Source organism: Sander lucioperca, chromosome 15, assembly GCF_008315115.2.
Source record: "Sander lucioperca isolate FBNREF2018 chromosome 15, SLUC_FBN_1.2, whole genome shotgun sequence".
In the NCBI taxonomy this organism is placed as follows: Eukaryota; Metazoa; Chordata; class Actinopteri; order Perciformes; family Percidae; genus Sander; species Sander lucioperca.
In genome coordinates this window covers 16,798,831-16,826,677 of record NC_050187.1, presented here as the reverse complement: position 1 = coordinate 16,826,677, position 27,847 = coordinate 16,798,831, and the positions used below count along the sequence as shown (strand labels likewise).

At 38.2% G+C, this 27,847-nt stretch overlaps 1 protein-coding gene across 36 annotated transcripts in view; it reads left to right on the top strand.

Annotated features, from left to right (window-relative positions):
* Positions 1–8,661: 8,661 nt before the first annotated feature.
* Positions 8,662–27,847, top strand: part of LOC116052148 (neurexin-1a) — a 269,327-nt gene continuing 250,141 nt past the window's right edge. For 24 of the 36 annotated variants that reach the window (XM_035992650.1, XM_035992649.1, XM_035992653.1 and 21 more), the window contains exons 1-2: positions 9,005–9,224; positions 10,340–11,685. In XM_035992650.1, the coding sequence (XP_035848543.1) occupies positions 10,974–11,685 (712 nt within the window). In that variant the 5' untranslated portion in view covers positions 9,005–9,224; positions 10,340–10,973. Of the gene's footprint in view, positions 8,847–8,950; positions 9,225–10,339; positions 11,686–27,847 lie in introns of those variants that run through there. The other 12 variants (XM_035992639.1, XM_035992644.1, XM_035992636.1 and 9 more) reach the window with 5 other exon arrangements.

Genomic DNA, 27,847 nt, shown 5'->3' with positions numbered 1-27,847 from the left:
ATAAACTTTTATGGGTTTTTTTCATCTTCTGAGAGAGTTTGTGCTGTGGTGGCAACCAGGATGTACAAAAAAGCTGAACATGAAAATGTATTGTGGCTAACATACAATACATACAAGTAATCTATGTAATATGTTTAAAATAACTTCTAAGTGTGCTATGAAATATGTTTGTGTGTGTGTGTGTGTGTGTGTGTGTGTGTTCTGCATGCATTTTGACTATTTGGGGGTGTTGAGTCTGTTTTCAGTAAAAAAGCCTTTTCTATGGCAATAGCAATGACAATCCCAAATGATAAGGCAAAGAAGCTGCCACAAAATGCTGGGATTACTATTTGTGATCAGCAGGTGTGTCAACATTTTCATTTTATCAGGCCATTTCACACCAGCTTGCACTCCAATGAATAGTATTCCTCATTACCATATGCTTTACAGATACTGGCCAATGATATGACTGCTCCTTTATAACTACCTTTCCGGCACACACTGATCCCATGAACTTTGCCAAGTTTAGCTATTGTATGAGACTCACAGTTCAGTAAAGTCTGAAATAAACTGAGTCTGAATCATATCCATAAAGATGCTTATCTTGTGTGGAGAGAGTTTGATAAGATGTAAAGGTCACAAAAAACAGAAAAATGACACCTTATAAACAGTCATGATGTATTTTGCACAAAAGCAAGCTAGTCTAGTTTTAGACTGAATAAAACATTGGTTGTGTGATTTATAAAGTGCTCAACTCCAGGAATTCCACCTAGACTTGTATGCAATTATTCCTGCAATGTCTGCACCTGATGGAACAAGATATGAAAAATAAGGAATGATGCTGCATGCTTCAGTGAGGATTAATGTCAATTTCCTGATAGGACCAAGGTCAACATTTGCCTTAATACCTTTGAGGATTCTTGTTCAAATCCATTATTCATCAGAAATGTGCAAGGATTACACACACACTTGCACACACAAACAGATATTGCAGGAAAACAGTTGCTTGCATGTTTATTTACACATAGTTATTAGAGTCCGTGAGGCAACACAGACTGAAGATCCCATGAATAGTGCAGATAAGAGTGGATGAAGACCTGCGAGAGGGAAATCAGTCTTTCATCTTTTATGAATGCAGGTGCATTGTGCTGCCTGAGATTATCTTCTAGTGTGATCTACTGACCCAATCTTTAGGAGGAGTTTTCTCAGTTCGTCAGGATCTGCTGGACCCAGTGGCTTGGCACAAAGATTAAAAAACAGGGATACAAGAATAATGCTTTGTACTGGATTCACTATGGGTAGAAAGCAGGGTCAAGGGGAACAATTCACCCCAGACAAACCCCACTATGACAAGAAGGATCAATACAAAAACCAGTGTTTAGATAGTGGTGCTCTAAAACGCACAAAACACATGTAAAAGCCAGTTTCTAACACACATTGATGCCAGAGTCAGAGAAGAGATACTCGACACCCTGACATCAATAAATATAAAACGCATTTACTCCAGCTCTGACATTTGAATGGCATTCAGTATAGTATGACTTCTATTCTGTCCAAGTCAAGTAATGGTTGGCTGAGAATGTCTGAGGCTGCTATGAAACCCACACTAAAAACATGAAAAATGAATTTTCAGACCCCATGTATTTTTTTTCATGAGAGTGTAGTATCTTTCAAATTATCAGCTGGTTTAGTCTGTGTGTTGCCTTTTGGTGAATTAATGTTATTGGGATTTTCTATTCATTCAATTGGAATCACAGAAAGTTCAACTTTGGTGAATTTCTTGAATTGACACCGTTGACCAATAGCAGGCCCTGTTGACTGTGCTGACCTTAGTCAGCAATATCATACACTTATGGCTGGTGTCATATAATATGATACACTGTTAAAGCTATAGTTTGATAACTTGGCAAAAATAATGAGACCCTGAACTGAACTAGTCTTTTGGGTGTTAGATAATAAATTAGTATACGCTGCCATTTGCTTGCAGATTACACTTCAATTTCATGCTGCTGTACTACACTGCCTGCTGTAGTTACAAATAGGCAATTCTGAAGGGTCTTGGAGTTCATGCTAGTAAAAAGTACACATTTTATCATAAATATATATGGAATGAAATAGCATATGAAGGAAAACTCTATCGTAACTCGGTTAATACTCTACAATGATAATGGAAATACAATTAAAAAGTATTGTACAAAATAAATCAATGCAAATGCTGTGGAAAAAAACCTAGTAAGGGTCAAAAATCAATTGATTCAATAATCCCTGGATCTGATTTCAATAAGAAGTGAAGCAATTTGTTTCAGACTGTTTTAATCAGATTGATTTTTTTAGCATGTTAATGCTTTTCTCATACATCTTCAGTAGGGTCATTATGTATGAGTCAATACAATCAGTAAGCTCATTCAGGCTGGACATGTGAGCAGCTCTTTGTGGTCCACAATCTTACGTTTCATTAATTCCTCTGAAATGAAATTCAGAGTTGCAATGTACTTTTCCCTCTCTCCTAATCTAATAAATGTAATAATACAGATTTCTAAATTCAATCAGCTTTAATCTAGGGGATACAGATGCTCTCAATAGGGAGAGAGAAATGGTCCCAGCTGGTGAGTGGTGAAAGTCTTATGAAACAAATGTGGCTACTTTAAAGGGACAAGGACTCATATATGGTGGGTACATTTTAATAAAAAGGCAATTTGTTACCCTGCCGAGCAGCCCACCACTGTAATGTAATGAGACTATGTCTCATGGCTTAAGGTTAAAAGAACTCTGTGAAGAAGACAAACTGGATTGTTGATGTCAAACTGATTGAAAATGGCACTTGTTGCTACACTCAAACAATTTGAATCAGTGCATTAAAAAAAAACCATTCACAATCTTCATGGGCGGTGCTAAGCACCGGGTGCAGTTACAAAATAGCCTCAGGAAGGAACTTGTTTTGGTGGACCGTGTGTGTTTAAAAGTTGTTTTAGTCGTGCAACAGAAAACTCAAATTGGACAGATAGTCTAGCTAGCTGTCTGGATTTACCCTGCAGATATCTGAGGAGCATTTACCATAGTCCTCATAAATCCACCGGAGTTTAAATTCCAACACAAAGAAAGCGGAAGATACCGGACATACGGCCGAAATGAGTGAAATCCGGCGGATTTTCCGGTGGCAATGGAGCAATCCCAGAAGTGGAACGTCAAGGATATAGACTAGCTGATAGTAGACTTTTAATTGTCTTAATGTGGCCATTGAGCTGAGCACTGACTTTTAATCGTTCTTCTTTAGCCCCAAAAACAATTACTTCAGTTTTATCTTTGTTTAATTGAAGAACATGTTGGCAAAAGCTGTATACAGGTGTGAAAATCCCTTCTGAGGTAACACCCTCATCATAGATTGAATCATATATTTGAAATAAAAGCATGATTTTTCTTCTATAGCAAATCCAAAAGTTAATATTATTTGAATCCATAATATACAGTACTTTTATTTCAAAAATGATTTTGTTATTTTAAGACATTTCACAAAGCTGCTGAGAGCAACTTTAAATAAATAAATAATAATAATAATAATAATAATAATAATAATAATAATAATAATAAGCTAAGAGAAGAGGCAGGCTTGATCATTGCTATGGATGACACAGTTTCATGAATGAATTCCCTCACCATGTCCACAGTGATTGGTTGACAGGTGAACACTATGTGTCAGTGAATGTAGAAGAAAATATGAATCAATGTACACGAGAGTGAGGAACAAATTAATGGAAAATAAATCATTCATTTCATTACATCAGCTCCACCCAACTGCCACCTACTGACTAAAGCGCTAATCAGCCAGGGTAATTCAAAACACCTGTGTGGGAGTGCAGGGCCTTTAAGCCAATTTGATTATAGTCTTTTAGCTTATAATCATACCTGGCACTACAAACACCTCTGGTACAGAAACACTAAATGCAAACAAATCCAGGGCTCAAGACAGACAAAGTGGATGACCAGTAGCACAGAGTATGTTTTTGAACTCAACTGTAAGTCCATGTTTGCCAGCTCATCTGGTTTTTTTGTCAGTTGTATGTGTGTGTGTGTGTGTGTGTGTGTGTGTGTGTGTGTGTGTGTTTTATTTGCAGCCTAACTGCAAAACCAAGAGAGCAAACACATGGCTGCTAATCAGCTTGATAACATGCAGCTGTGCCGGCTGCCTGGCTGCGCCACCTTGTCTCTTCAGCCAATTCTGAAACTACACCCCTCTGCCGCAACCTCACCTCAACGACACTAAACAGAATAAAATGAATTCATTAGTAATCCTCATTCCACTGTGGGTAAAAGAGAAAAAAAATGTAATCATTACATTTAAAGGTGTTAATTCCAAAGGCACACACACAAAGTAAAAATACAGTAAAAATGGTGTCGATTATGAAGGAAAGTACTTTATCTGCCAGAAAAACTTCACCCAAGAAGAAGGTAATGTGTTTGTACAGGAGGTTCAGGATTGCTATGAGTAAACACACAGTTTCTTAAATTAGTCTGCAAAAGATAAATTAGCTTGGGAGAATATTGCTTGCAGTAGTCTGCTATGTTCCTGTGGTCCTGTAGAAGATCCACTTCCCAGTCCAAGAAACAGTTCAATAATACCAAGGTCCATTCACATCTGTTTTTATCCAGCATATGTTATTTTATTTTTCTTGGAAGCCAAATAAACAATGTTCACGCAGAATCATGGGCTTGTACTGTTAATTGACATGTTGAGACTATTTTTTGACATGAAACTGACTATTGACCATTTGACTGACATTAGTCTTCATTCTAAAACCCTATTCTCCTGTGAAGTAAAAATTCAAACATACTGCTTCAAACAATAAAAAACCTATATCTTGCTTGTTTAAAGGTGCTGTAGGTAGGATTGTGAAGATCCAGGACTTAGCCAAAAAATGTAAACATTGTCAACTTCTCAGTCCCTCCCCCCTTTCTGCTAAAGCCCAAAACGGTCTCCTAAGCCCCTCCCCCCACAAGGGAGAATGGATGAGCATGAGCAGTGATTGACACGCAGTTAGACACCCCCCCTGGCCCTGACTGGAGAATCTAAACAGGGAGCGGGGATTTTTGCAAATCGCACTACAGGCTGTAGGTGGTGCCAGAGGAGCCGGATTTTTTTTTAAAAAACCTGCTTCATGTAGTTCTACTCGAACATAGGGTCAGTAGGCAGTCACTCAGGGTTATGTTACATTAGATGTAAGATGCTGTTTATTCAGTGTCTTCTACATAGATAATCAACTGGTCAGAATGCTGACTTTTTGCCTGGGACATGTAGCTTTATCTTCAAATGGCTCTACCACTTTTTAGAACATTAAATATAGCAAGTAAACAAATATTTGCTATGTAAATTGTATCCTCTTCTCTGTTCTTTGTTTTTATAGCCGGTCAGCGCCCGTGCATGTAAGTGCCTTGTATTGCGTCAGATGCCGAGGGACGTGACAAAGCATCGGTATTTGCAACGCATTCTCATGAACGGGTTCGTATGATATCATACAAAAAGTTATGCACACTAAAACATATATTATGCGGAAACTAGGAGACCTCCGACTGGTCACGTGACATCGGCTAAAGAACTACAGTTGCTAGCTCATTAAGCCGCTACAGAGCTTTGTGCTGCCGACCATGGTGCTCCGCATTGTGCTCCGTCAGGTCAGCGGTAGTTGGTGGTTAAGTTACCCTAGAACAGGTGACTGTGTGCCGGGTCCAGAGCACCGTGAGCTGCTGGTCGTGTTGCTCTGTCAGGTTAGATGTAGTTTGTGGTCTAGTTACCCCAGAATAGGTGACTGTGCGCTGGGTACAGAGCACGGCGAGCTGCCGGTCGTGGTGCTCTGTTCGGTCAGAGGTAGTTGGTGATTCAGTTACCCCAGAATAGGTGACTGTGCGCTGGGTACAGAGTACCGCGAGCTGCTGGTCATTTCGGCGGAGATTACAGTTAAGTTTAGGCAAGAAAAGGTTAGCGTTATGCGGTGACGAAAGTTAAGTTTAGGCACCAATAAAGACTGGTTAAGTTCAGGAAAAGATCGTCGTTTGTCTTAAAACACTCCCAAGGAACACGCATTTCCTGGGTGAAAGTCTTTTGTTTTCCCCGGGAAGCGAACTTAACGCCCACCCATCCTCCCCGACCACCGGCCAACCACGTTCTTTTACAGCAGCAGTCAATGTGGTGCACATAGCAAAAAAATGTGTCGGGGCGTGACGAATAAGCGATGCAAAATAATCGCCTGCGAATATTTCGCATCAAAACTATTCACACCGGCAGCGATGCGAATTTGCGACAGTTTTCAATAAAACTTTCGGATATTGGTGCCAGCTCAGTGTCGGAGGGACAGTTTGAGTTCCGTCAGGGGACACTGCTGAAGAAAGAGAGAAAGGGACGGAAGATGCAATGTGAGCGGACGAGAGAGAGCAATCAGACCAGAGGAGAGTCAACGTTTAGAGGTGAAGATATCAAGTGATTGTACAGTAGCTAGAGTCTGCAGTTTGAGCACAAATACATGCTGCAGCTCCTCAAAACCACCGGAGGTGTACCGTGTCTTATTTCCCCTGCGGCTGAGTTGAGTGACGGGGGTTCGCTCCGGAGACTCCATCCCTGTCTCGCCCCGAAGCAGGGGAAGCTAACACTAAGCTACTGTCAGCTAATTTATTGAGTTTCCTTTTAGCGAAATACTCAGTGAATTTAATTCCCCTGGAAAACAGTGTAGCATATATATCTAGGGCTTTTATTGTGAAAGGTAAGAACAGAAATTAAATCTCTGGTAAACGCTGCCTTTGTGATAGTTGAAAGGAGTAATAAACTGGTTCGGACAGAAGCCTCTGTGTTGTTGTATGATGATCCTCATTAGTAAACAACACAACGTGATCGGTTGATGTCCTTATTCGCATTGCGAAAGTTCAGAAAAATCAACCTTGTTTCGGAAAAAAAAATTACGTTGCTTTATCGCCGAAAGTACTTGTGATAAAAACAACACTTCGAATTAATCACACGAAAAAATCGTCCCCGGTATGTAAAGGACCTTAACTTTTCGTAGCTTTTTGAACGTATGGTTCATGAGAACAGGCTGATATTTGACGAGTTGGGGAGTACCCATCATTCCTAGCTCCGGCTTCCGAGATCCAAGGTAAATGGAACGCACTATGTGAGAGCCGTGTGGAGGCAATCCCAGACAACTTTTTTCAGTATTTTGAGTACAGCACTTTTAAGCATGTTAACATGTATGTAGCAAAGTGCATATTTAAGATAACGTTTGTGGTTCTTATTTTTTAAACTAGTCAGCTGAAAACATTAAAAAGTCACCCAGAAACTGTACCAGCTCATGAAGCTAACGTTAGCTTAGCAAGCGAGTTATTTCAGCTGGTAAAATCGATGGTCGTCGGCTTGAAATGGCAAGCTGCTGTTAGTGTAATTGGTCACTATCATCAGTCCAGCCTAGAATTGGACTGCATCTGTCAGAAATGATGATGGATGGTTAGAAACAGAGGCAGACAGGAAAGGAGCATGTTGTACCACACTATTATGGTCAAAGTGGTAGATGTCAAAGTACTACTTTAATTTTAATGAGAAGATGACAAAATAATCACACACAAACACAATACATCTTTATTCTGTCCCCCTTTTGACTTCCAGAGTGCAGCTAAAATGTTAATAAACTAACCAGACATGACCCCCTCCCCCCCGCCACTTCCATGATCAGCATAAATCATGTACATTTATATAAGTTCTTTAATTCATGCGATTGCCATATACATTACCACACATTCCTGTGGTCCACAATGGTTTCTGCAGCAGAGTTGTAAACTATGACGAACTATAAAGTTTTGGTGGTCAAAAGGTATGCACCTGGCCTCACAAGAGCCCATTATGTGTCTGTTATGGTATGCATTCCTCCTTTACCTCTGTTTTTGAGTGTTAAATAATAGTCTACTCCAACATCTGGGTAAACATATTTGATTTACCCGATTCACCTGGAGTTAGATGAGAAGATCAATATAAATTTCATCTCCGTGCATTCAGTATCGAGACTGGACCAGGATGTGTTTAGTATGCTCTGAGGGGTGGCTATGTTTTGCAAACCACATAAGTTCAAAACAGTCATAGTTGACTTGATAGAACTTGTGCAGCATCCTAAAACTCAGCCTATAGTGGCTGAAAGGATGGAGTTAAAGTAATTTGATCATTTTAGGAATGGGGATATGATAATTGTAGGCTATCCATGGTACAGAACTTGAGTAAATAGAAGATAGAAGATATATTTTAGTAACTTATTCCTTTTGTGCCCAATCATTTAGGGGTAACCCTTTATAATAAGGGTACATGAATTGTCATGAATTAATGCATGACTTCATGCATGAAAAAACATGAATTAATTAATGTTGTACTTCATGAACTATCAGTAATGTGCAAGGATTAATTAGTATCTATGACTATAATATTACTTTTAATAAACACATATTGGAATATAAGCTGTTATAGTTTGCTGTAAATACTACTCCTATCTATTGTGATCAATGAATCAATCCCAGCAGTTTTACAAGCCTTATCTCCAAAGTTGCCTATATAAATGTCCGTGGATAGATGCTTATGGAGGCAGAGGCGCTGTCCAAGGTACTGCATTCAGCCCCTCCCCGGTAGACATCATTGAGAGACACGTGATCCCGCTCTGTCTGTGGCTCCTGACAGTCGCTAGATAAGCTCAACAGGGAAACTAGATTGCACCTTCTCTTCCACAAAGATAACTGGATTTTCATCCCGTGCTCCCCACCTACTTCATCCCGCAGTTTCACTTTTCTCTTTAGTTGTGTTTTGTCTTTTTTAAAATCGGGAAACAAACTTGGAGAACAGAATATTTAAGGTAATTTATTTTACCACATAGCCTGTAAGGTTTTTAGTAGAGTTAGAGTGAAAGTGGACCCGTGTGTGTCTCCCATTCTCTCTCTCTCTCTCTCTCTCTCTCTCTCTCTCTCTCTCTCTCTCTCTCTCTCTCTCTCTCTCTCTCTCTCTCTCTCTCTCTGGCGCGCGCGCTGATGCTGTGATTCACTTGAAAGCAGATCTTGATGTGCAGGTTTCGCCAGAGTGGATTTGAGGTACAGGCTCTCCAACGGACCGAATATATGAATACGGACAGTCGTGTTTTAAAAATTAGCCCGCGGTGTTTTGCATGAAATCGCATTTGTTTTTCTATTGTTCCAACTATTTAGGGTCCCGTTGAAGTCAAGGTGTACGCGCAAAGGTAAAACAAAAAGAATACCGCCTCATCTTTTTTTTTTTTTTTTTTTGCAAGGAATTGTATGGTTGTGAAAATCCGCAGATATGGGGATAAAATAACACTCTAATTATAGTGCGCCCTTTACAGCTGTCACACAGGGTAAGATGTTAAGGCATGGGGCATATTGATGAGATGATGTCCCGTTTTGGTAAAATATAGTCAGTGAAACGCTAAATTCCGGTGAGGATTACGCTATATCTTATTAAGCATGATGTTCATTTATTGGTATTCATTGATGTTTCTGGAGATGTTTCAGTAAAGTGCGGTGCCTAAGTAACCCCGATTTACATTTTTCTTCATTGAAATGCAAACTAATTGCGGAGGTTTTAAATGTAGGTTATCGTCTTTTTCCTATATTCACCGTGTTTGGTGTTTGGAAGGGATAGCATCCGTCTCATAGTCCGAAAAATAGTGACGAGGCATTTATTATGAAGAGCACATTTTGAGGGTCTGACTGAGACCCAGAGGCAGCCCGACTGGTTCGTCTTACACAAACCAACCATTGTGAATCAAATGACGCACTTTTTCTCATGTTAGGTCTTCAAGAGAGGGCAGGCCAGTGAATAGCCTACTGTATATGGGAATGCTGCTGATAAAGCCTAATGGTCATTCGCGGTTGCAGAAGTTGTAACGAGTGCAAGCAAAAAGGTTTCCTTTTTTTTACTTTGGTGTGACTGAGATTGTCTGCAGGAATTGTTTTTAGACGTGCGAACATCTGCGATTAATGATGCTGAGGCTGTATCGTCAGTTACTTTTTTATATTCCATGGAAATGTGCACGTTTTTTTTATTTTTTATTTTTATCTTTTAAGCACTGCATGTTAAAAGGCACACGAGGTGGACACTGACTGACCACTGTCCAGTGCTGTATGCTTCCTGGAAAGCCCTGGTAATCATCTATTGATAGGCCTACGGCTCATGCAACAAAGACCTTTCTGGATATAAGTGCTTGATTGGCTGTGCTTCTGCCTTAATCATAGTATTAACTCTGACTTTTGATTAAGGCTTTGGCCAAAGTGGATTTGGAAATGGATATGGTGAAAACTCTGATACTGTATTAAATTTGCTTTTCTTTTGCAGATAGCTTTGGGACTGAGGACAGCCTTGACAGACTGCTTCTTTTGCTGAGCTTATCAGCCAACGTGTCTCCATATGGCATTTTTTGTCATTGCTACGGAGGATGCAGGGTGAAATGCCCCGAGCAAGGCTTCCAGATACATGCCAACGAATGTTGGCGTGAACATGAAGATTAAAGCTGCCATTTCAACTCAAGTGAAACCGTGCACACACTAACTGGCACCAGAAGGGACTGTTCCATAATTACATAAATTAGATCGAGTGTGCCCAATGGATATTTGAATTTCTGTCACTTTGCTCTAAATAGCCATGGCAGAGAGGACCTTTAAACAGTTCAAACCATTTTGGCGCAAACAGTGAGAGGTTTGGCCAGTGGCCTGGACAGTGTGAGGTAATGGTATTTGCTCCAGGAAGTAAGTGTTGGCCAAGCCTATTGCTATGCAAATATATTATAGCATTTAATCTCTTGTCTTACAATGCATCAGCTCACACTTGTTTATCCATGTAGACAGTCACTTATACGCCAGTCTACTCTCTCACAGTCAACACAATATAATTCTTGTTTAAGCAAAGGTTCTTATAAATAAATTAAACCCTATAAATCCCTGTTCACCAACACAGATTTTGTGATCACACGATGGTTTTACAAAAGCCACATGGTGCCCATATCATATGGGTTGGGCTGCTCATTTGTTGCTTTGTAGAAATAGGCACTTGTCTAGAATTTACAGATGCTGAGGGCCAGTGGGCTAGATTTCCAGTGTGGAATGCATGTTGTGAAAGCGAAATGAGCTTCAATATGAAAACAAAGAGTTCCCATGGGCTGCTAGTTTACTTCGACGATGAGGGATTTTGTGACTTTCTAGAACTTTTCTTACTGAATGGTAAACTCAGCCTTCGTTTCTCGATCTTCTGTGCTGAGCCTGCAACCGTCGTTTCTGACATGGCGGTCAACGACAGCCAATGGCACGCGGTCACGATAAGGAGAAACTTTAAGAACACAACCCTAAAGGTGGACAATGAGACAAAATGGGTCGAGGTGAAGTCAAAAAGACGGGATATGACTGTTTTCAGCCATTTGTTTGTTGGTGGAATACCACCAGAATTACGATCTGTGGCGTTGCGACTCACATCAGCTGCAGTAAAGGATCAGCTACCTTTCACTGGATGGATAACAGACATAAAGGTCAACAACACGGAGTCTGTCATGATCAACAGTGACGGGGTCTTGAAAGATCTCTGCGGTTCAACCAACATGTGCTTAAATGGAGGAGTCTGCAGTTTAATTAACAATGAACCAACATGTGACTGCACTCGGACGGGGTTCCAAGGAAAGGACTGCAGTGAAGGTAAGACATCTGGATTCAGTTCAGACATACAGTCGGTACAACATGTCCTTTGTAACCTTTCCAGTCAGCCGCAAGATGGACTGATTTAAACAAATTCAAGTACCCTATTGTAATTACCATCAGTCATAAAGTAATGCATTTCCCTCCTCTATTTGACTAAATCCATATGTGTGTTTTAGTCTTACGATGTGTGTCATCGATCTGCAATACAGTTGTTTGTAAAGAGCGAATCTCCTGCAAGGGCTCATTAGCAAAACATGCAGGTGTTCTCCATCCCCAAAGGTGTCTTCCATTCTTATAAAACAGGTCCATGGGGATTGGTTGACCTATGAAACATCAGCTCCAACGGCTTACCTCAAATGCAAGAGCAGGAGTAATCTACGAGTCAGATGGAGTAAACATGAATGATGTCATTGACTTCACATAGTACGAAAAGCGCCCAACAGATATTTGCAACAGAAGAGAACCAAACTTATAACTGGGAGAGGTTTTTTGTTGCTAACAGTGTTGTTATTATTACATTGATAATTTAAGCTCATCACATTAGAATCTATCGTTATCATATCATTTTCTAAACAAAAGCAAACCAAGCATGACTGAGCCACGACTTCCCCTCAAAACAGTGATCTAAATGGCTTAATAATTCTAACCAATAAAACAATCCACTGTGTAATGCAGGAGAATGAAAGACCCAGCTAATCAATACACAAAGAGAACATGGATTTCTTTGAGGTAGTGAGAATAGTGTCACTCTTATTGTGGCCAAATATTGTGATCATAATATCAGGGTCTCTGTTAGTTCTCATCCTTAGTGTATCAGCATTTAGGGTAATGAATGCAGAGCTGCCCACAGGTTGGCAGTTTACTGCTGTCTTAGGGAGGAGCAGGTTTTTTGGTCACCCCGAGTGTGATGGGGGAAGGGTGTGATGTGTACTGTGTGTGGTTTATTTTTTTAATTCTATTTCTCAAGTTTATTAAAACACTGATGGACTCATTATAACATATAGGCCAATATATAAAGGTCATAATTTACATTTAATTTCATATGCTCATATATCTTTACTCAAGCACATACATCTTTTATTAACAATAAGCTCATTAGGCCAGCATTGGATAATTTACTACTGCAGCATAAGCTATTCCCATCTGATAGTCGTTAGTCATTGAGGCAAATATGAAATACCACTAGACATTAGAATGTCCTATGTTTTATTTTCTGCTGTAGTCATGTTTTGTTAATGGTGTTAATACAACAGGAGGGAGCTTAGGGTCTTTTACTAACCTCATGCACTGACACAATGAATGATTGTTGCTGTAGTTCACTAACAGGCTTTCAGTGTTGGGCAGCATTAAGTATTTGTTTATTCAAACCACTGTACATCAGTGAGAAATAGCAGGCTGTATTGCAATACTGCATCATAGCACCCTGACTGGCTTTAAATTAAATAATACTTTGAATACTAGTGTAAATCAATTAGTATTTGCTGTCGCAGGTCCATTTCTTGAGTGTTTCTCATTAGTCAAGAAATTGTAGGAAAATATAATTATTTTTACACCACGTAGCTTCTAATGTTAATAGTTTTATGGCCATGAAAGAACTAATTGGTTATGTTATTGCAGTGTTAAGATGAGTGATGTGAAAGATATCGTCTTTGTGCTGCATGATGGTTGAGCAGCTATCCTTTAATGAATGTAATGTAATGAATATATCATGGCAATAGGGACCATATCCATTATAGTTCATGAAGATGAAATCTTCTATATGATAACTTCTATATGATCCTTAAAGATATGGTCACTTTCCATGTAACGTGTCTATATGCACACATATAGGGAAGTTGGTTGTCTCATGGACCTGTTCTAGTAAATGAATCTCAAACAAGCATATATTCATGAATAAAGTAAGTGTGTGCTGATCTAAAAAACAACGACTGCAAAGAGACAAAACACTTTGATTTGAAACCCTGAATATTACACTGTTCATCCTAATTTTAGGTGCTGCAGTGACAGTGACAAAGGAGTCACTTTTCCCAGATTTAGTTCTCCTGAATGAACTCATTTTGCAGGTTCCAAAATGGTGGGTGAGAAAAACACTCAGAAAGAGAGCAGCATCTTAAACTCATCCTGAAGGTCTATATTGATAGTTATACATCTGCTCGCTTATTATACTGTATATACTGTATCTTGCCTGAATAACCACGTCAAAGCATGGAAAAGAAACTACAGGATACTAAACTGAAGTTATTAGATCCACAAGAATACACAAACAGAAGCCTCAAAGACAAAGAGGCAATATGTCAGTAGAGACCTCTGCTGCCGTCCTCCCAGACAGCCAAAAAGCGCAGCGTGGGACTGAAATCCCTCTCTCAATCTTGCTCCTGCTCTGCTTGATGGAATTACGCAAAACATACAAACAGCATTGTTCTCTCACACAGTCAACTTATGATGAATATAGCAATGAGTTTAAAAGGTTTTTCCTGAGAGGCAGTGTGTGACATCATTATCTAAGTTCGTTGCTCATAGTTAGCTGGTGGGTCTAACATGTCTAGTGGTGCTGGTTATAGTGGATATTTTCTACACTAAAAGCAGTAATAGCAATATAAAAAAAGAAAATTGGAAACTTTGGTGCAGCATATCAACCTATAAACACAACATTGACAACTTTATGTATACACTTTATCATATTCAGTTGTTATAGCAAACATATTAGAAGACAGCTACCTGATTACACATCCAGCAGACAAAGCAACATTACACAACATTTAATTCCAATATTTACTCTTTTCGTAGCTCTGTTTTGGTCTCCACCAACACCTCAGGGAATATCTGGCTTAAAAGCTGCTAAATGCTTCACTCTGTTAACCAGCTAGTCGCTTATGTTGTCTGCTGTTTCATGCTGGGCGGGAATCGTACAAGGGGTTCATCACAGTGCTGAGAACAGCTGCCCCCTGCCATTGGAAAGGTGCTGATAAAAGCGCTTAGACTGAACTAAAACATTAAAGCTGCAGGTCGTAAAATCAAAACAATGAGCCCAAAGATGCTATAAAGCCCCATAGAGCTATTCTCTGTGGGTTTGTCAGTAAGGGCAGCATCTCTCTCACATTACACATAGTCATTTTATCCATTGGTAATATAAAAATATTGATTAACACAGCTTTAAATCTAGCTAAATGTATTCAATTGCAAAAATGGGGATGTCTGGCCTTGGTGTATCACATCCCTCTTCGTGTGTGCCTGTAAAAAAAGAAAAAGCACCAAAACTGTTTCCATTGCCTTCCGAGTCTAAATAGCACAAAAGAACTGCTTTGAGTTAACAATGAGGTTTCTTGACATACGTCTTTTGTTTGAGCTAAACCACTGTTAAACTGTTAGTTCATGCTGAACTCTTCCCATCAACTACATTTGACACCAGACCATATAAAAGAAGAAAGACTGGTAGCTCTCATTTCTGCATGGCACTAACATTGCAAGACGAAGAGATTCAATAGCCACCAAAACCATCCATGCTGAAATTTTTTGAAATCATGGTACTTTAAGTCACTTTGGATGAAAGCATGCAAGTAGAGATTTCTTTTCCACCTCATGTGGTAATGTGGTATTGCTGCTTGCTTTCTCCCCATCCTGAGCTGCACAGGGGAAGCAAGCAACAACAACTCCTGCAAATGTTTTTTTTATTAGACCATTATTTAAAATAGTGATTAAAGCTTTAGTTCTAGTCTAAATAAATTGTCTTTTCCTAGTCAGAATCACAATCCATATTCAGCAAATTTACCTGTACAAAAAGTAGAGGCATAGTAAAACAGATATGTCACCTTATGAGTTTACCTAATGCCCATACATTGATTCACCTCTAACGTACATTGCAGTTTGAAATGTACCTTTCCATTAAATAATTTAAAAGCTGTTGTATTACTTTGATTAGATGAAAGGATTGCAGGATTTGCCACCAGACCTGTCAAGTCTCCCTGTCCAACCACAAGCTTGCACATTGCATGACCTGACTCACACACACACACACACACACACACACACACACACACACACACACACACAAATCCCTTTTATCGGTTAAAACAATTATTTAAATGCACTATGGACAGTAAGTTCCCAGAACCTGCCCTCCTTTTTTCATTAGATAAATAACATAGATGTATTGCAAAGCACATATTTTATCTTGATAAAATGGAATGGTTTATTTCATTGTACATTAGCTAAACATGAATCAGTCTAGGTAAAAATATAGGGCAGATCTAAACTTACTTTGCAGAATTTGTTTATTTGTTATTTTTTGCATTATGTAATTCAAAGTATAACTTACATTGACTTGATACAGTAAGTACCTGTGATTGCAGTGATTACATTGCACTTTCATTTTATGATTTTAGCTGAGAGCATAGCTTCTAGGAAGTCCCTAAAACTAACGCCACTCATTGTAGGACTGACAGTCATATGAGTTAAGCTGCTAATGCATGATGACAGGGTACAAAAAATGACTTTAGCCTACAGTAAGTAAAATTTTGTCATAGCTATTTTACCATTTTAATCATCAGCCTCCTTGGTTATGTGAACTATTTTAGTCAATAAACACAACAACATCACAACAGATGTGTGCCTTACTGCAATATTAAGGAAGGAAAGTAGTGCAACATATGCAGGAGACAACGTGTTCACATAGGTTCACAATCAATAGGTTTGTGAGCATGCCATGGTCTTTATGGATGTTTTTACACAGCAAATTTGATTTTTGATTATTATTTTTTTTAGATTTCAGTTTGATGTACAAATTGAGGAACATTTCCTAAATAGTTTAAACCCGATCTTACAGTGTCACAAATGTGTATAGAGTTATTGAAAACATTTCGAGGTTACTGAGCTCTCTATGCTTATCTGGAAAGTAAAATTTTGCTACAGGGTGGTACAATCAATCTTTTTTAGTTACATGGTTTTACTTTAACATGTATTATCAATTAATACAATGTAACAACATGCAATTGTTTTTGTTTTTTGTATGTCATTGGTCAGGTTTATGTTTTTCATGACACTGGTTCCTTAACTGGGTCTGTCTGTCACAAATAGATTTGTTATCAGTGGCAATAGTAAAATGTCCTGCCAGAAGAATTTAAAACTTGATAAATTTGGCAACCCATTGACTACATTAGAGGTGGTGTTTTACATTATCTCCCACAATGATGACTTCCCACCTGCCATAACACCACTTGGTATTTTTTCACAGAAGCCATACAGCCTACATTTTCAGAAGTTAGATAGTACCCCTTTAGAATACTTGCTGGACCAGTGTCTGGTCAATACAAGGCATTCTTTTGCAGGCGAGTATTTTAGGTATAGCTAAATTAAACCAAACTCTTTTTTGTTACAAGTTCCAAATTTAGCATGTTAACCCAGTGCAAGAGAAACAAGAGAAACAGCTTTTCTTCCAGATTTTAAAACAGCAGTTCATTTTTTTGGCCACTTAGGGCAGCACAAGCTGTTAACACAACACTGACATGGTATCAGAAGTTGATATGGTGAATTTGTTTGCAAACTTCTTAGCAAATAGTTGCATATAACAGACACATAACAACATTACCATTCATTTGGAGTCATGCATCTGACTAACATCAGTCAAATATTTATTTTATTCTCCTTTAGCTCTGCCTTGATCTCCACCAACTCCTCAGAGAAATTGTCTATTTAGCAGCTAAATCGACAATGTTCACCAGCTAGGGTATTGTGTTTAGAGTTGTTTAGATGAAAACAGTTGACTGCAGTATCTGGAAATGATGTTGATGAGAGTAGTTACAGTGAACCAAAATAGATCAAAATTTCGAAAATTTTGATTATTCCTTCTAAAACACATAGGTTTGAATATATTTGAATATCTATTTTTGCGCATTATGTACATAGGAGGGTAAAGTAATACAGTGGGAGACAGAACTACTTATATAGGCATATTTATTTCAACATAAACATATATTTTAAAAGATCTACATACCTACACATTACAAAATAAACTAGTAAAAATTGTGTTTTATCTAACCTAAAACTTAATTTAAACACCGTATCCCTCTCTCTCTCTCTCTCTCTCTCTCCGGAGCGTGCAGTGCATGCTTGTAATTTGGTCATAAACAAACGAGTCTCTTGCCGTTCCTTGAATTTGTCTGACGATTTTGGTGTCGGCCCTTACCGATAGAAGTTCCCGAATCTTACCTTCTCTCCAGTTAGTCATTTGCGTTGGCGTCTTCGTGGCGTCTTCTTTCTCACCCTCGTTGTTTGTTTACTTCCGGTGGTTCCAGCCGCATGATAGAAACTGAACATGGCCACACGCTCGCTGTGAATTCTCTGGATGACTGGCTGGGCTCAATCAGACATTACACATACAGGGAAATTAGCGTTTAGAGAGCAGCAGCCCAGGCCCACACTGGAACGCACTAGGCAGACAGCCACTCTAGTGTTGTGTTTTTTTTTTCAAAATCAAATATTCATTTTCATATTTAAATGTATTGTTTTTTATTACAATTTGAATATATATTCAAATTTAGAATATTCGTTGACAGCCCTACAATGAGCTGATAGATGCTGAAAGGCCCTTCAGGACTGAGGGGAACTGCAGATGTGGGTCATAATTTTGTCTTTTTGCAGCTTTAATATAATATTGTGGGTACAGTGAAACTGAAAGACAGAAAAGCCTTCTGTTGTTAAGCATTATGAAACAGAAGATATTTTTCTCTAGTCAATAATTTGGCAATCCTGATTATTGCAGGACATCTAGCAAGGAACTTGTTGGACTGTTTAGCACACTCTGTATTTGTTTCTGAATGAAGATGCATATCAATTCAAAGTGAAATTTCTGTTAGTTGACGCTCTGACTGCATGCCTCAAGTCGGTACTGGTCTGGACATTGTGTGCCAAGTTGTATCCCTGAGGACAATTCAACCTAACACACTGGAGGAAACAATAGAGTGGAGACGTGGGCTGGGTTATATTGGGTGGCCAAGGTGGATGGGTCAAGGCAATGTACGTATGGAAACAGTAACAGTATATTTAGTGAATTTGATAAGTAGCTTGTGTTTGTCAAAAGCAACACTATAATTTTTAGATGATTTAATGGATGGCTCCATGTGAATGACATATGCATTTGTTGACCAACTGGGTTTTAAGTATCCAGTAGCTTTCATAATGTTCAGATATATGAATTAGACTGCTTTAGGACACACTGAACATAAATTCTTAATTCAAATGAGCTCTCCCTTTCAGGCATGTCTGTCATTGTATGTAGCAAAAACCATGTGGCCTCACTATATCTTTGAAAGTGTCATTCTGTCTAGAAGCATTCTGCAGCTTCACTCAGACAAAAGCAGATTAATAGTATGTCTCTGAGTCCAAATACAGATATTGGGATAAAAAGATTAGAGAGATTTTTCCGGAGGATTTTTGTCTTGTTTAAATACAACTGCTCCCGACTGTCAAAGGGTGTTTGTGAAATTCTTTGACACCAAACTCCTCCTTTAACGGGATTCGTCCCACAGCACAAATAAACACATCCAAATATCCATGCCACACTCACACATGCTCGTATTAAACTGGGCTATAAAGTGCATTTCCTATTGAAGCATGTTAGCTGGCATATGGAGTTTAGAGTATATTGTGATATGCATAATTCCTTGATTGAATCTTGTTATCTCTTAACCACTGCCACGTAGTGATGTCATGTGACATTTTTCTTCTTTGTTTGTTTATCATACATGACAACAAAAAATTGCCTTTTTAAATTCCATGCTGTAGATGATATTTTCACTTTGAACGTAAGTTGCTTTTGATGCTGCTGTCATTCTTCATGAGAGTCGCCTGAAATACTAAAAACAAGTCTAAAGCGCACTGCCATAATTTGAAAGCTGTTGTGATAATGATAGAGCAAAGACAAATCACTTTTCAGGAACATTTTATGTGACTTTGAAGCCCTTTGTGACTAACAGCACAAATAAACCTGACTTGACTATAGTGTAGTGTAGGTTATGTGTTACGGATTTTCTAGTATTAAGTGCTCCCTCTTGCAAAATATGCAGTATGTGTGATTGTATATATATATATATATTTACACTTAATTAATTGATCAGATTCAGAAAGCATTAGTTGCATTTTCAACACCTTGTTTCATCTCTTTGTCTTACAATTGTGTCCCTTTAATCATTTATAATGAAAATGGATGTAGCTTACTTTTCACAGTACTTAGAGCTAGCTTTATTTAATGTTCAGTGTGCTTTATAAATACTTCTCTTAATTTTAGCTAAAGAGCTGCTCTTCAGATAGGGATTTGTCACACGTCAACAGTGAGAGCCACAGCTAGTTTCCTTAAGCAACTGCTGAGCATATTTAGCTAGAAAAGGTGCTTGGTGAACAACATGGCACACACTGCTTCAACACAAGGCTGTGATTTCTATTACAATATGTTACAAATGCTCTATATTAAAAAAACTTTCCATTGATTCTTAGTAGACATCTTAGTTCCCCTGCCAGGCCTAATACTCAAGTGTTTAACAGCTACTGCATAGCAAAAAAAATTTACTCCACATCTGTAACACTATCCTAGATATTGTCAATCCTGGGATTAAGGTTATTAGAAATACTGTATAAGCTGCTCTGATTATCCTGTTGGATGATTCCGACCCACAAGATGTAAAAGAATGGCAAGGTTTTCAGCACATCTGCTCCCACAATCCTCTCTGCTTGGGTTGTCTCTTTGGAAATATCTGGATTGGATTTACATTGTCAACACCATCTGTTCCATGAACCATGTAGTATCTGCACAATAAGACTAATTAAATCAAACACTAACACTGTTTTAGTATATTTAATTAGTAACATTTAAAAATGTATTTTTTTCTCAAGTCTGTGTGCACCATTATCCCTTTTTTAGAATAAAGAAAGACAATTTGAAAGAAATGTGATTAAACATACATTTCTATCACCGTTTTATTGATGAGCTTCCTTTAGGCAGAGGTTTGACATTTTGGGAAATGCTCTTTTTTTACCTTTCTGGCAGAGAGATTAGAGATTAGAAGATCATTACCAATCTCAAATCTGTGTGTTATATATGAAGCTACAGCCAGCAGTCAGTTAGCGTAGCTTAGCATAAACACTAGACACCGGCGAAACTGCTAGCCTGGCTCTGTCTAATACAATCTGCATAACTTGCACATTTTGTTAGCTTTCAGACAGAGCCAGGCTGTTTTCCCCTTTTTTTTTTTTACAGTGTTTATGCTAAGCTCAGCTAACTGTCAGTTGGCTGCAGGCTTATATTTTAATGGACGGACATGAGAGTGGTATTATCTCTTCATCAAATTTTTCCGACAGAAAGTCAAACTATGTGTTTATTAAGTCTGTAATCAGTGTTCAGGAAAAAACTCCTACTGTAGTAGAAAGTACTGTAATAGAAAAAACTAACATATTGTGGTAAAATGACAAAGTCTAGTTGTCATTCTGCTAAAATGTGGAACTCTACCCAACTTATTGGACAATGTCCCATTTTGAAGAATCCAATGTCCGTGGGGTGACCTCACAAAAAGGTGAAATTAAGAGTGTATTGTTCTGAAAGCATTTGGCACCATTGACCGACTCAGCTGGTGACAGTAGGAATTGTGCAGTATAGCCACAGCTGTGAGAGCTATCAATTTCAATCAGAGTGGCTGGTCACTCTGGCCATTTCCTCTCTCTCTCTCTCTCTCTCTCCACTTTTACTGTTGCTTGAGGAGGATAATGAGGGAGATGGTTAGCTGTGTAATGCCACTAACACTCTTCTGTAAGATAGATGCATTAGGTTCAGGCTGTGGTACTAAGAAATGAGCCCTCACTTACACTCATTACTCTTGATTTGGTCAAATTTGTAATTTAACAACACATCGATCCTCTAGTAGCTCTGACCTTTGCTGCAAGGCTTTTACATGTTCCCTTAACTCGCGCTTCTGCGACAAGGGATTTTAGAGCGGCCTTCCTGCTACTATTTTTCAAATTCACAACTGTCTAATGGGCTGGCAATGGATTCAGTGCCTTCTGTTCATCTTTGTTATTGCTTGCAGTGGCGGTGCGTGGCAAATTTTGAGGAAGCCAGTGAGCTTGGTATGGGCATATTGCCTTATGGTTACATAATGACTGTTGAAACGAATTCCAGAAGTCGAATGTAATTCGAAGAGTATCACATAACAATTGATCCTAATCAAATGCTGAAATTACTATTCAAATGTGTATTTTTTATAAATGTGTTGGCCAGCGTTTGCAAATCTCACCCTTCTCATCCTACACGCATGTAAACACGAAATGCTTTTGTCACGTCACATCTGATGAACAATAAAGTTAGTGAGTAACACAATATTCAAGATTCTTTTATTTGTCATTTGTATGCACCAGCACCAGAAGTCAACACAAGGCATTGTCATATCTTAGGGCACGGAGCTAACTTTACGGTAGAAAGATTGAGTAACGTTAGTAGTACTGTTTTAACATGAATTTAAAATTGACATCCACCAAGTCAAAATGCTTCTGTTGTCATTAATTAGCTTGTTCTTGTTTCCTGCGTCACGGCTTAACGTTAACATTATAGCACCTCAGCTGGGAGCTTCATGTAGACAGCTAATGCTAATCCAGCTGTCAGAATCCGCATCGACTTCATATATTAACATCTGTATTCTTATTAACGGGACATGTGCAAGAAACAGGTTGCTTATAAACCACTAAAAAAGTAGTGACACTAGTTGTAGTAATAGTAGCACCGTGTGGTTTGGTTATCAATGCCGTTAGCATCATGGCTAACACTATGTTACTCCGTTTATGACATATCGTTTCAGCTGCGCTTTCTAACATGCTGTCATTGTGCTAACCGAGCACCATTAGCCTTTTCAACAGAGCCTACACTTGTACGATAATGTTTCAAAACAGGGTTCTCTGTTTATATGAGATTTATTTATTCTCTGTTATTATTTGTTGCTGAGTGCTCTTGGTGGAAAATGAATGTAAACAAAGTCAGAAATGCAATGCGTCATAACGTAAGTCCCCTTCGGTGTAGGCCTACCGTTGTGTTTCATTTTCAGTTGTAGCTCAAAAGCAAGTTCAGTGAAGTCATTTTTCACAAAAAACTCAAGATCGCCATACATTGTGTAATCTTGCCAATTTACTATTAGCTGACGCCAGCTGGCACCGCCGCATATGTGTAGTTACCATAGTTACGCATCTGGTCTGAGGCATGTGATTGGTGAGAAGCCTGGTTCAACCTGGCCTCCCTGTTTTTTTTATTTACGATGAATTGACCATTCAATGTCGAGCTCGGTCAAACCTGGCCTCAATCTGATTGGCTGAAAATGTTTACTTTTTCTCTTAGGGATGCCAGGAAAAGCTGGCCCCTTTGAGCGTTTGTAGCATTTTACTAACCACTAGACAGGAATGCACCACGCACGCAGTGACAGAGGAGTGCTGTTTCGCTCCACAAGCTAAAGAAGAAAATGATAATGGAATGTTTTGGTAAGGGAAATGGCAAAATCAGTAAAACACTGTGGTAATCATAAATGTAGTTTTTGTATTTTAAATTATGTTTTATATTTTTATGGGGAGGCCAGGCTTCCTTTGGCCTCCTAGAGAAACCGTCACTGATTGCTTGTATGGTGATGACATGGGGGGGGGGGGAAGAGCTCTTATTTAACTGAGATTGTATAGCCCTGCTGATCATTTAAGAGCACTATTGAGTTGCATTATGGGAATCGTAGAATCTCATGTCTTTACAGTATCTGATGAGGTATAGGATACAGAGGAGGATTACAATCGAAATGCTGTCTGTCAATACAATCTTAGATAATGTGAGTCATCATTCGGATTCACCATGTTTCAGAAGAGTTGGCAAACATGCCGTGTGCAGTTAACTGACGTCACATTGCATAGTGTCACCTAAAAATTCTCAAGCAGTGGCATACACATATCTCTGCAGCACCTTTAAAGGGATGTCCAAATATCCACATAGAGTTTTTTGAAAGGAGAATTTCAGCTTTTCCACAATAAAATGAAGTTGTAGCTGACCTACATTTTGCAAGTAAAGCTGGTATGATAAACTGCTTCAGTTTGAGGCAATTTAAGATCGAATAGAACTGCTTTCATTATGATGCATCAGTTGCTTAATAATTTATAATATTGAACATCATTTAACATTACTTATTTTCATTTAATTACACGTTTAATACATTTGCCATATTATAAAACATGCCCTTATTTAAGTGACGATGGAATAGGGTTATGAAATGGTCCATTACGAAATAAAACATGAACACAAAGTTTTTGGTGTCAAACTTCTTTTTTAAACTTTAAGGTAAAGTCTGACTTTCAGATTTTAATTCTTTAAATACACAACTTTCTAAGAGAGAATGGGGCCATTTGTTTAAGAGCTGCTACATTACAGACACAATTAGGCCCGCTTAGAACAGGCTGCAGAAATATTTATTTTTTTAACTGAAAGCAATTATTGAAAGGTGGATATGATTGCACACAGTCTTTGAGTAAAGAATTTAGGTCTGTGTGTGTGTTTGGGGGGGTAAACAGATATAGATTTTTCCCTGGTGTGGTTCATGTTGACAAGCAGCAGCCTGAATATAAGCAGGTGGAAGGATGTTTACATTCATTGTAATAGCAGTTGAGTCCTTACCTAACCTTGAATAACCAGAATAAACATGATTTGCTTTATCATCATATCTTTGAAAAACATTTCAGGATGCCAACATCACTGCAGATACCACTTCTTATTTTCTAACAAGAGGGTATACAGAACTAGGCTAGAAAATAAGCAAGAACCAACCATATTTTCCCCACATTTGTGCCTCTTTTAATTTTAGTAAGTATCATGTACATTGATTTTGACCTTGATAGTAAACTACAACAAGTTTCCTTTCAGTAGAGACAAATCATTAGAAGAGTTCAACGACCATTTAATTGTGAGTGTGTTACCTTCAGGGGAGTTCTTGTTATGATGTTAAAATAAATACCTCTTGAATTTTGAGTTTTACTGTGGAACCAGCGGAAACAAGGCAAAAACATTATAGAGACAAATATTTCCAACACTGCATGTTGATGACATTAAGAGTCCATGGCAAAAGGTTGATTCAGGCAAACAGGATGTTCCAAAATTGTCAAATGGCTGAGAAAAAGAAATAATAATTCTTGCTGGATGTTATGTGTAGTGAATGTTGCAAAGAAAAACTGTAGTGAATGTGACACATGTTACTTTATAGAATCCCCCCACCCCCTGCTCTTGCCATGTCTCTTTAGCCAACTGCATTCAGACACACTGCAGGACAGACATGGTGGCAGTTTGTTGAGCTGGCTGATGGTAACTAGCTCATTGTATACTAGAGGATTCAGTGCTGCTAGTTACTTTGGATTTCTACGGACTGTCACTTTGGCATTAATCAGTTGTCACAGTTTTGAGCTCACAGTCAGAGTGTCAAGGTTGTGTTGAGCTGTCACAATCATGTCTGCAGGAGTCAAATAGAAAAGAAAATTGATTTATAGATGAATTTACCATCCTTCAATTTATTTATTTTGCTGTCGCACACCAGATGTTTCATTGAGTTTGGCATCAACTAGAATAGAAATGTAATTACTTTCCATGAGCTAAACAACATGTGCATGATCAACAAGACCATCAGAGATGCAGATCGTCTGATAGATAGAGAGTTGAGTGCATTTCAGTGTAGTGTTACCAGCACAATAGCATTGGGATCACTTTGTCAAGGGGATTAAATGGATTTACGTCTCTGGATTAGGATGTAACCAGCTGGGTACATTTGTGAAAGGAAGTGTGTGTGTGTGTGTGTGTGTGTGTGTGTGTGTGTGTGTGTGTGTGTGTGTGTGTGTGTGTGTGTGTGAGTGAGAGAGATAGGGGAGTTGTTTTAATGGCCCCTGACTGCTGTTAGAGAAAAGCTTCTTTTCTTCAGAACACTAACAAATGAAACCTTGTTTAGGATGGCCACTGAAGATTGCTGAAGTTTGACTCAAAATACAAAGTAACTATTTATACTACTGGAAACAATCCTTGAACAAATCAAATTCTCTGAGCACCTATATTTTGTTTTCTTATGTAGAAATGTGTTGTTTCTCCCCTGTTGGCTTTTAAATTGTGTGTAGGTCTCTCTAAGTGTGAAGAAAATGTGCTCAGATCAGATTTAATAAAAGGAGTCTACATACTGCATGTTTCTCAAGCTATACTTAATTAGGACTGAATCATTTTACCTCTAAATCATATTTTAATTTGGTTATGATCACTAATAATTAGAGGAAGGGAATCCCTATAACAGAATGTTTATTGCACAATAACCTTACACACAATCTTAAATAAACTAAATAATTATCTTAAACAGGCAACTCTTTGAATTGAAATGTAGTGGGAAGAATTTATTAATTATCGTGGCAAAAGTCAGCATCAGTCTTTGGGGTCTTGACATCAGCAAACAGTCGTGATTCTTTTACTTTTCACTTCTCATGTGGTCAATTTGCAACTGCCAGCTTCATGCTTGCCTTGTCAGAATGAATTTTCAGCACTGTGCTTTTCATCATCAAGCTAACGTTTTGTGAACAAAGTGCACTTTTTTGTGTATCTACTGTAAACTGTTGAAATTAGGAAATATGATCCACATGATGCATAAGATGCACCCAATCCAATGAAATTACTAAATGAAATGTACATGAATTTGTGTGCTATTCAAATTTTTTTCCAACATAGTTTTGTTGGAAAAAAATATATAATTATAAAAATGACATATATATATACATATATATATATATATATAAAATATCCTCCATTCCACAAGGGCTTGGATAAATGAGGCACTATTTTAATTGATAATAGTACTTCGCATTATGTAGAAACTATTACAAAATGTATCTAAAACAAATTTGACATATAATTTAACTGAATTGGTCCTGCCATGTTAAGTGAAACTATTTTATTTCCTTGTAATTTGTTCACAAAATGATGATTTGGAGTGTTTTTTTGTGCATGATGTCTGATTTGGAAGGGGAACCAGTGGTGATGGTAAGTTTTGGGTCAAAAAATCGCTTGAATCTGGGCAACAAACCATTTTAAAGAGGTAGGAGCATAGTGGAAAATTTGGCTTTTGTGCCCAACTGGTCGCATGGTTACGGTAACTGGATTGATTACAGGATCATTTTCTGTTGTACAATTATTATTGAATTGATTAGACATTGCATGCAACTGTCTTTATGATTTCAGTTCATGATTATCCTATTTAGAAATCATAATAATGTACTATCATCACATCTTCATTTAATACCATGTGTATTTCTGCTAAATTCTGATTTTAAATATTTAAATTATTAAATATGGAATCAGATACCAGGCAAATTGCAAGAATAGAACTGTTGACTGACTATGTTTTGTTCTGTTTGTAGGCAGTTGGACCCTTACACACTCTCATTTCACTGGCTTTGCATGTTTTCTCAAACCCATTTATTTTCCTCCCACTGGTAGGCTGATGTTTACCTCACCTGTTTGCTATTACTTTACCAACATGTCATTCTTCTTTCGGTCTCCTTTATTAGAGTGACAGATTTGACATGGCAGTTTTCTCACCTCCTCACACCTCACTTTGATTGCCAAAATCAATGTTAGTGCAATTTTCTTTGGGAGGCAATTACCTTTTGCATTGCCAATATGTGCTCACTGGTCATTGCTTTCAGTACGGTGACCAAATCACCTGAATAGAGTTCCAGTCACAAGACCCTGCTGTCCAATCTGAAACCTTAGATGTATTGCTATACCACAGCCAAATCTATTTACTTTGCGTATTTTCTCTTGTAGTGCATCTCATCACATGCGGTGTAGAGCAGCTTTTCATTGAAGGAAAACATTTCACTGCACACAGAGTCCATTGAGTCTGTTCAATTAAATAGTTGTTACCATAGTTGATACCAAACGTTATAATCCATCATGTTTAAAAAATAAAAGTCAAATAAATAAAAGATTTAATGAGCCTAATGCAACAGGAGCATCAAGATGTTTATTCCCTTACGCCTTATGATCAATACTGGTTCTTCAATCTTTTAACAGTGATGCCAGTTTTTATCTGCCGCCAACAAAGAATTCAGTTTTTTTAAGCTGATATCAAATATGCAG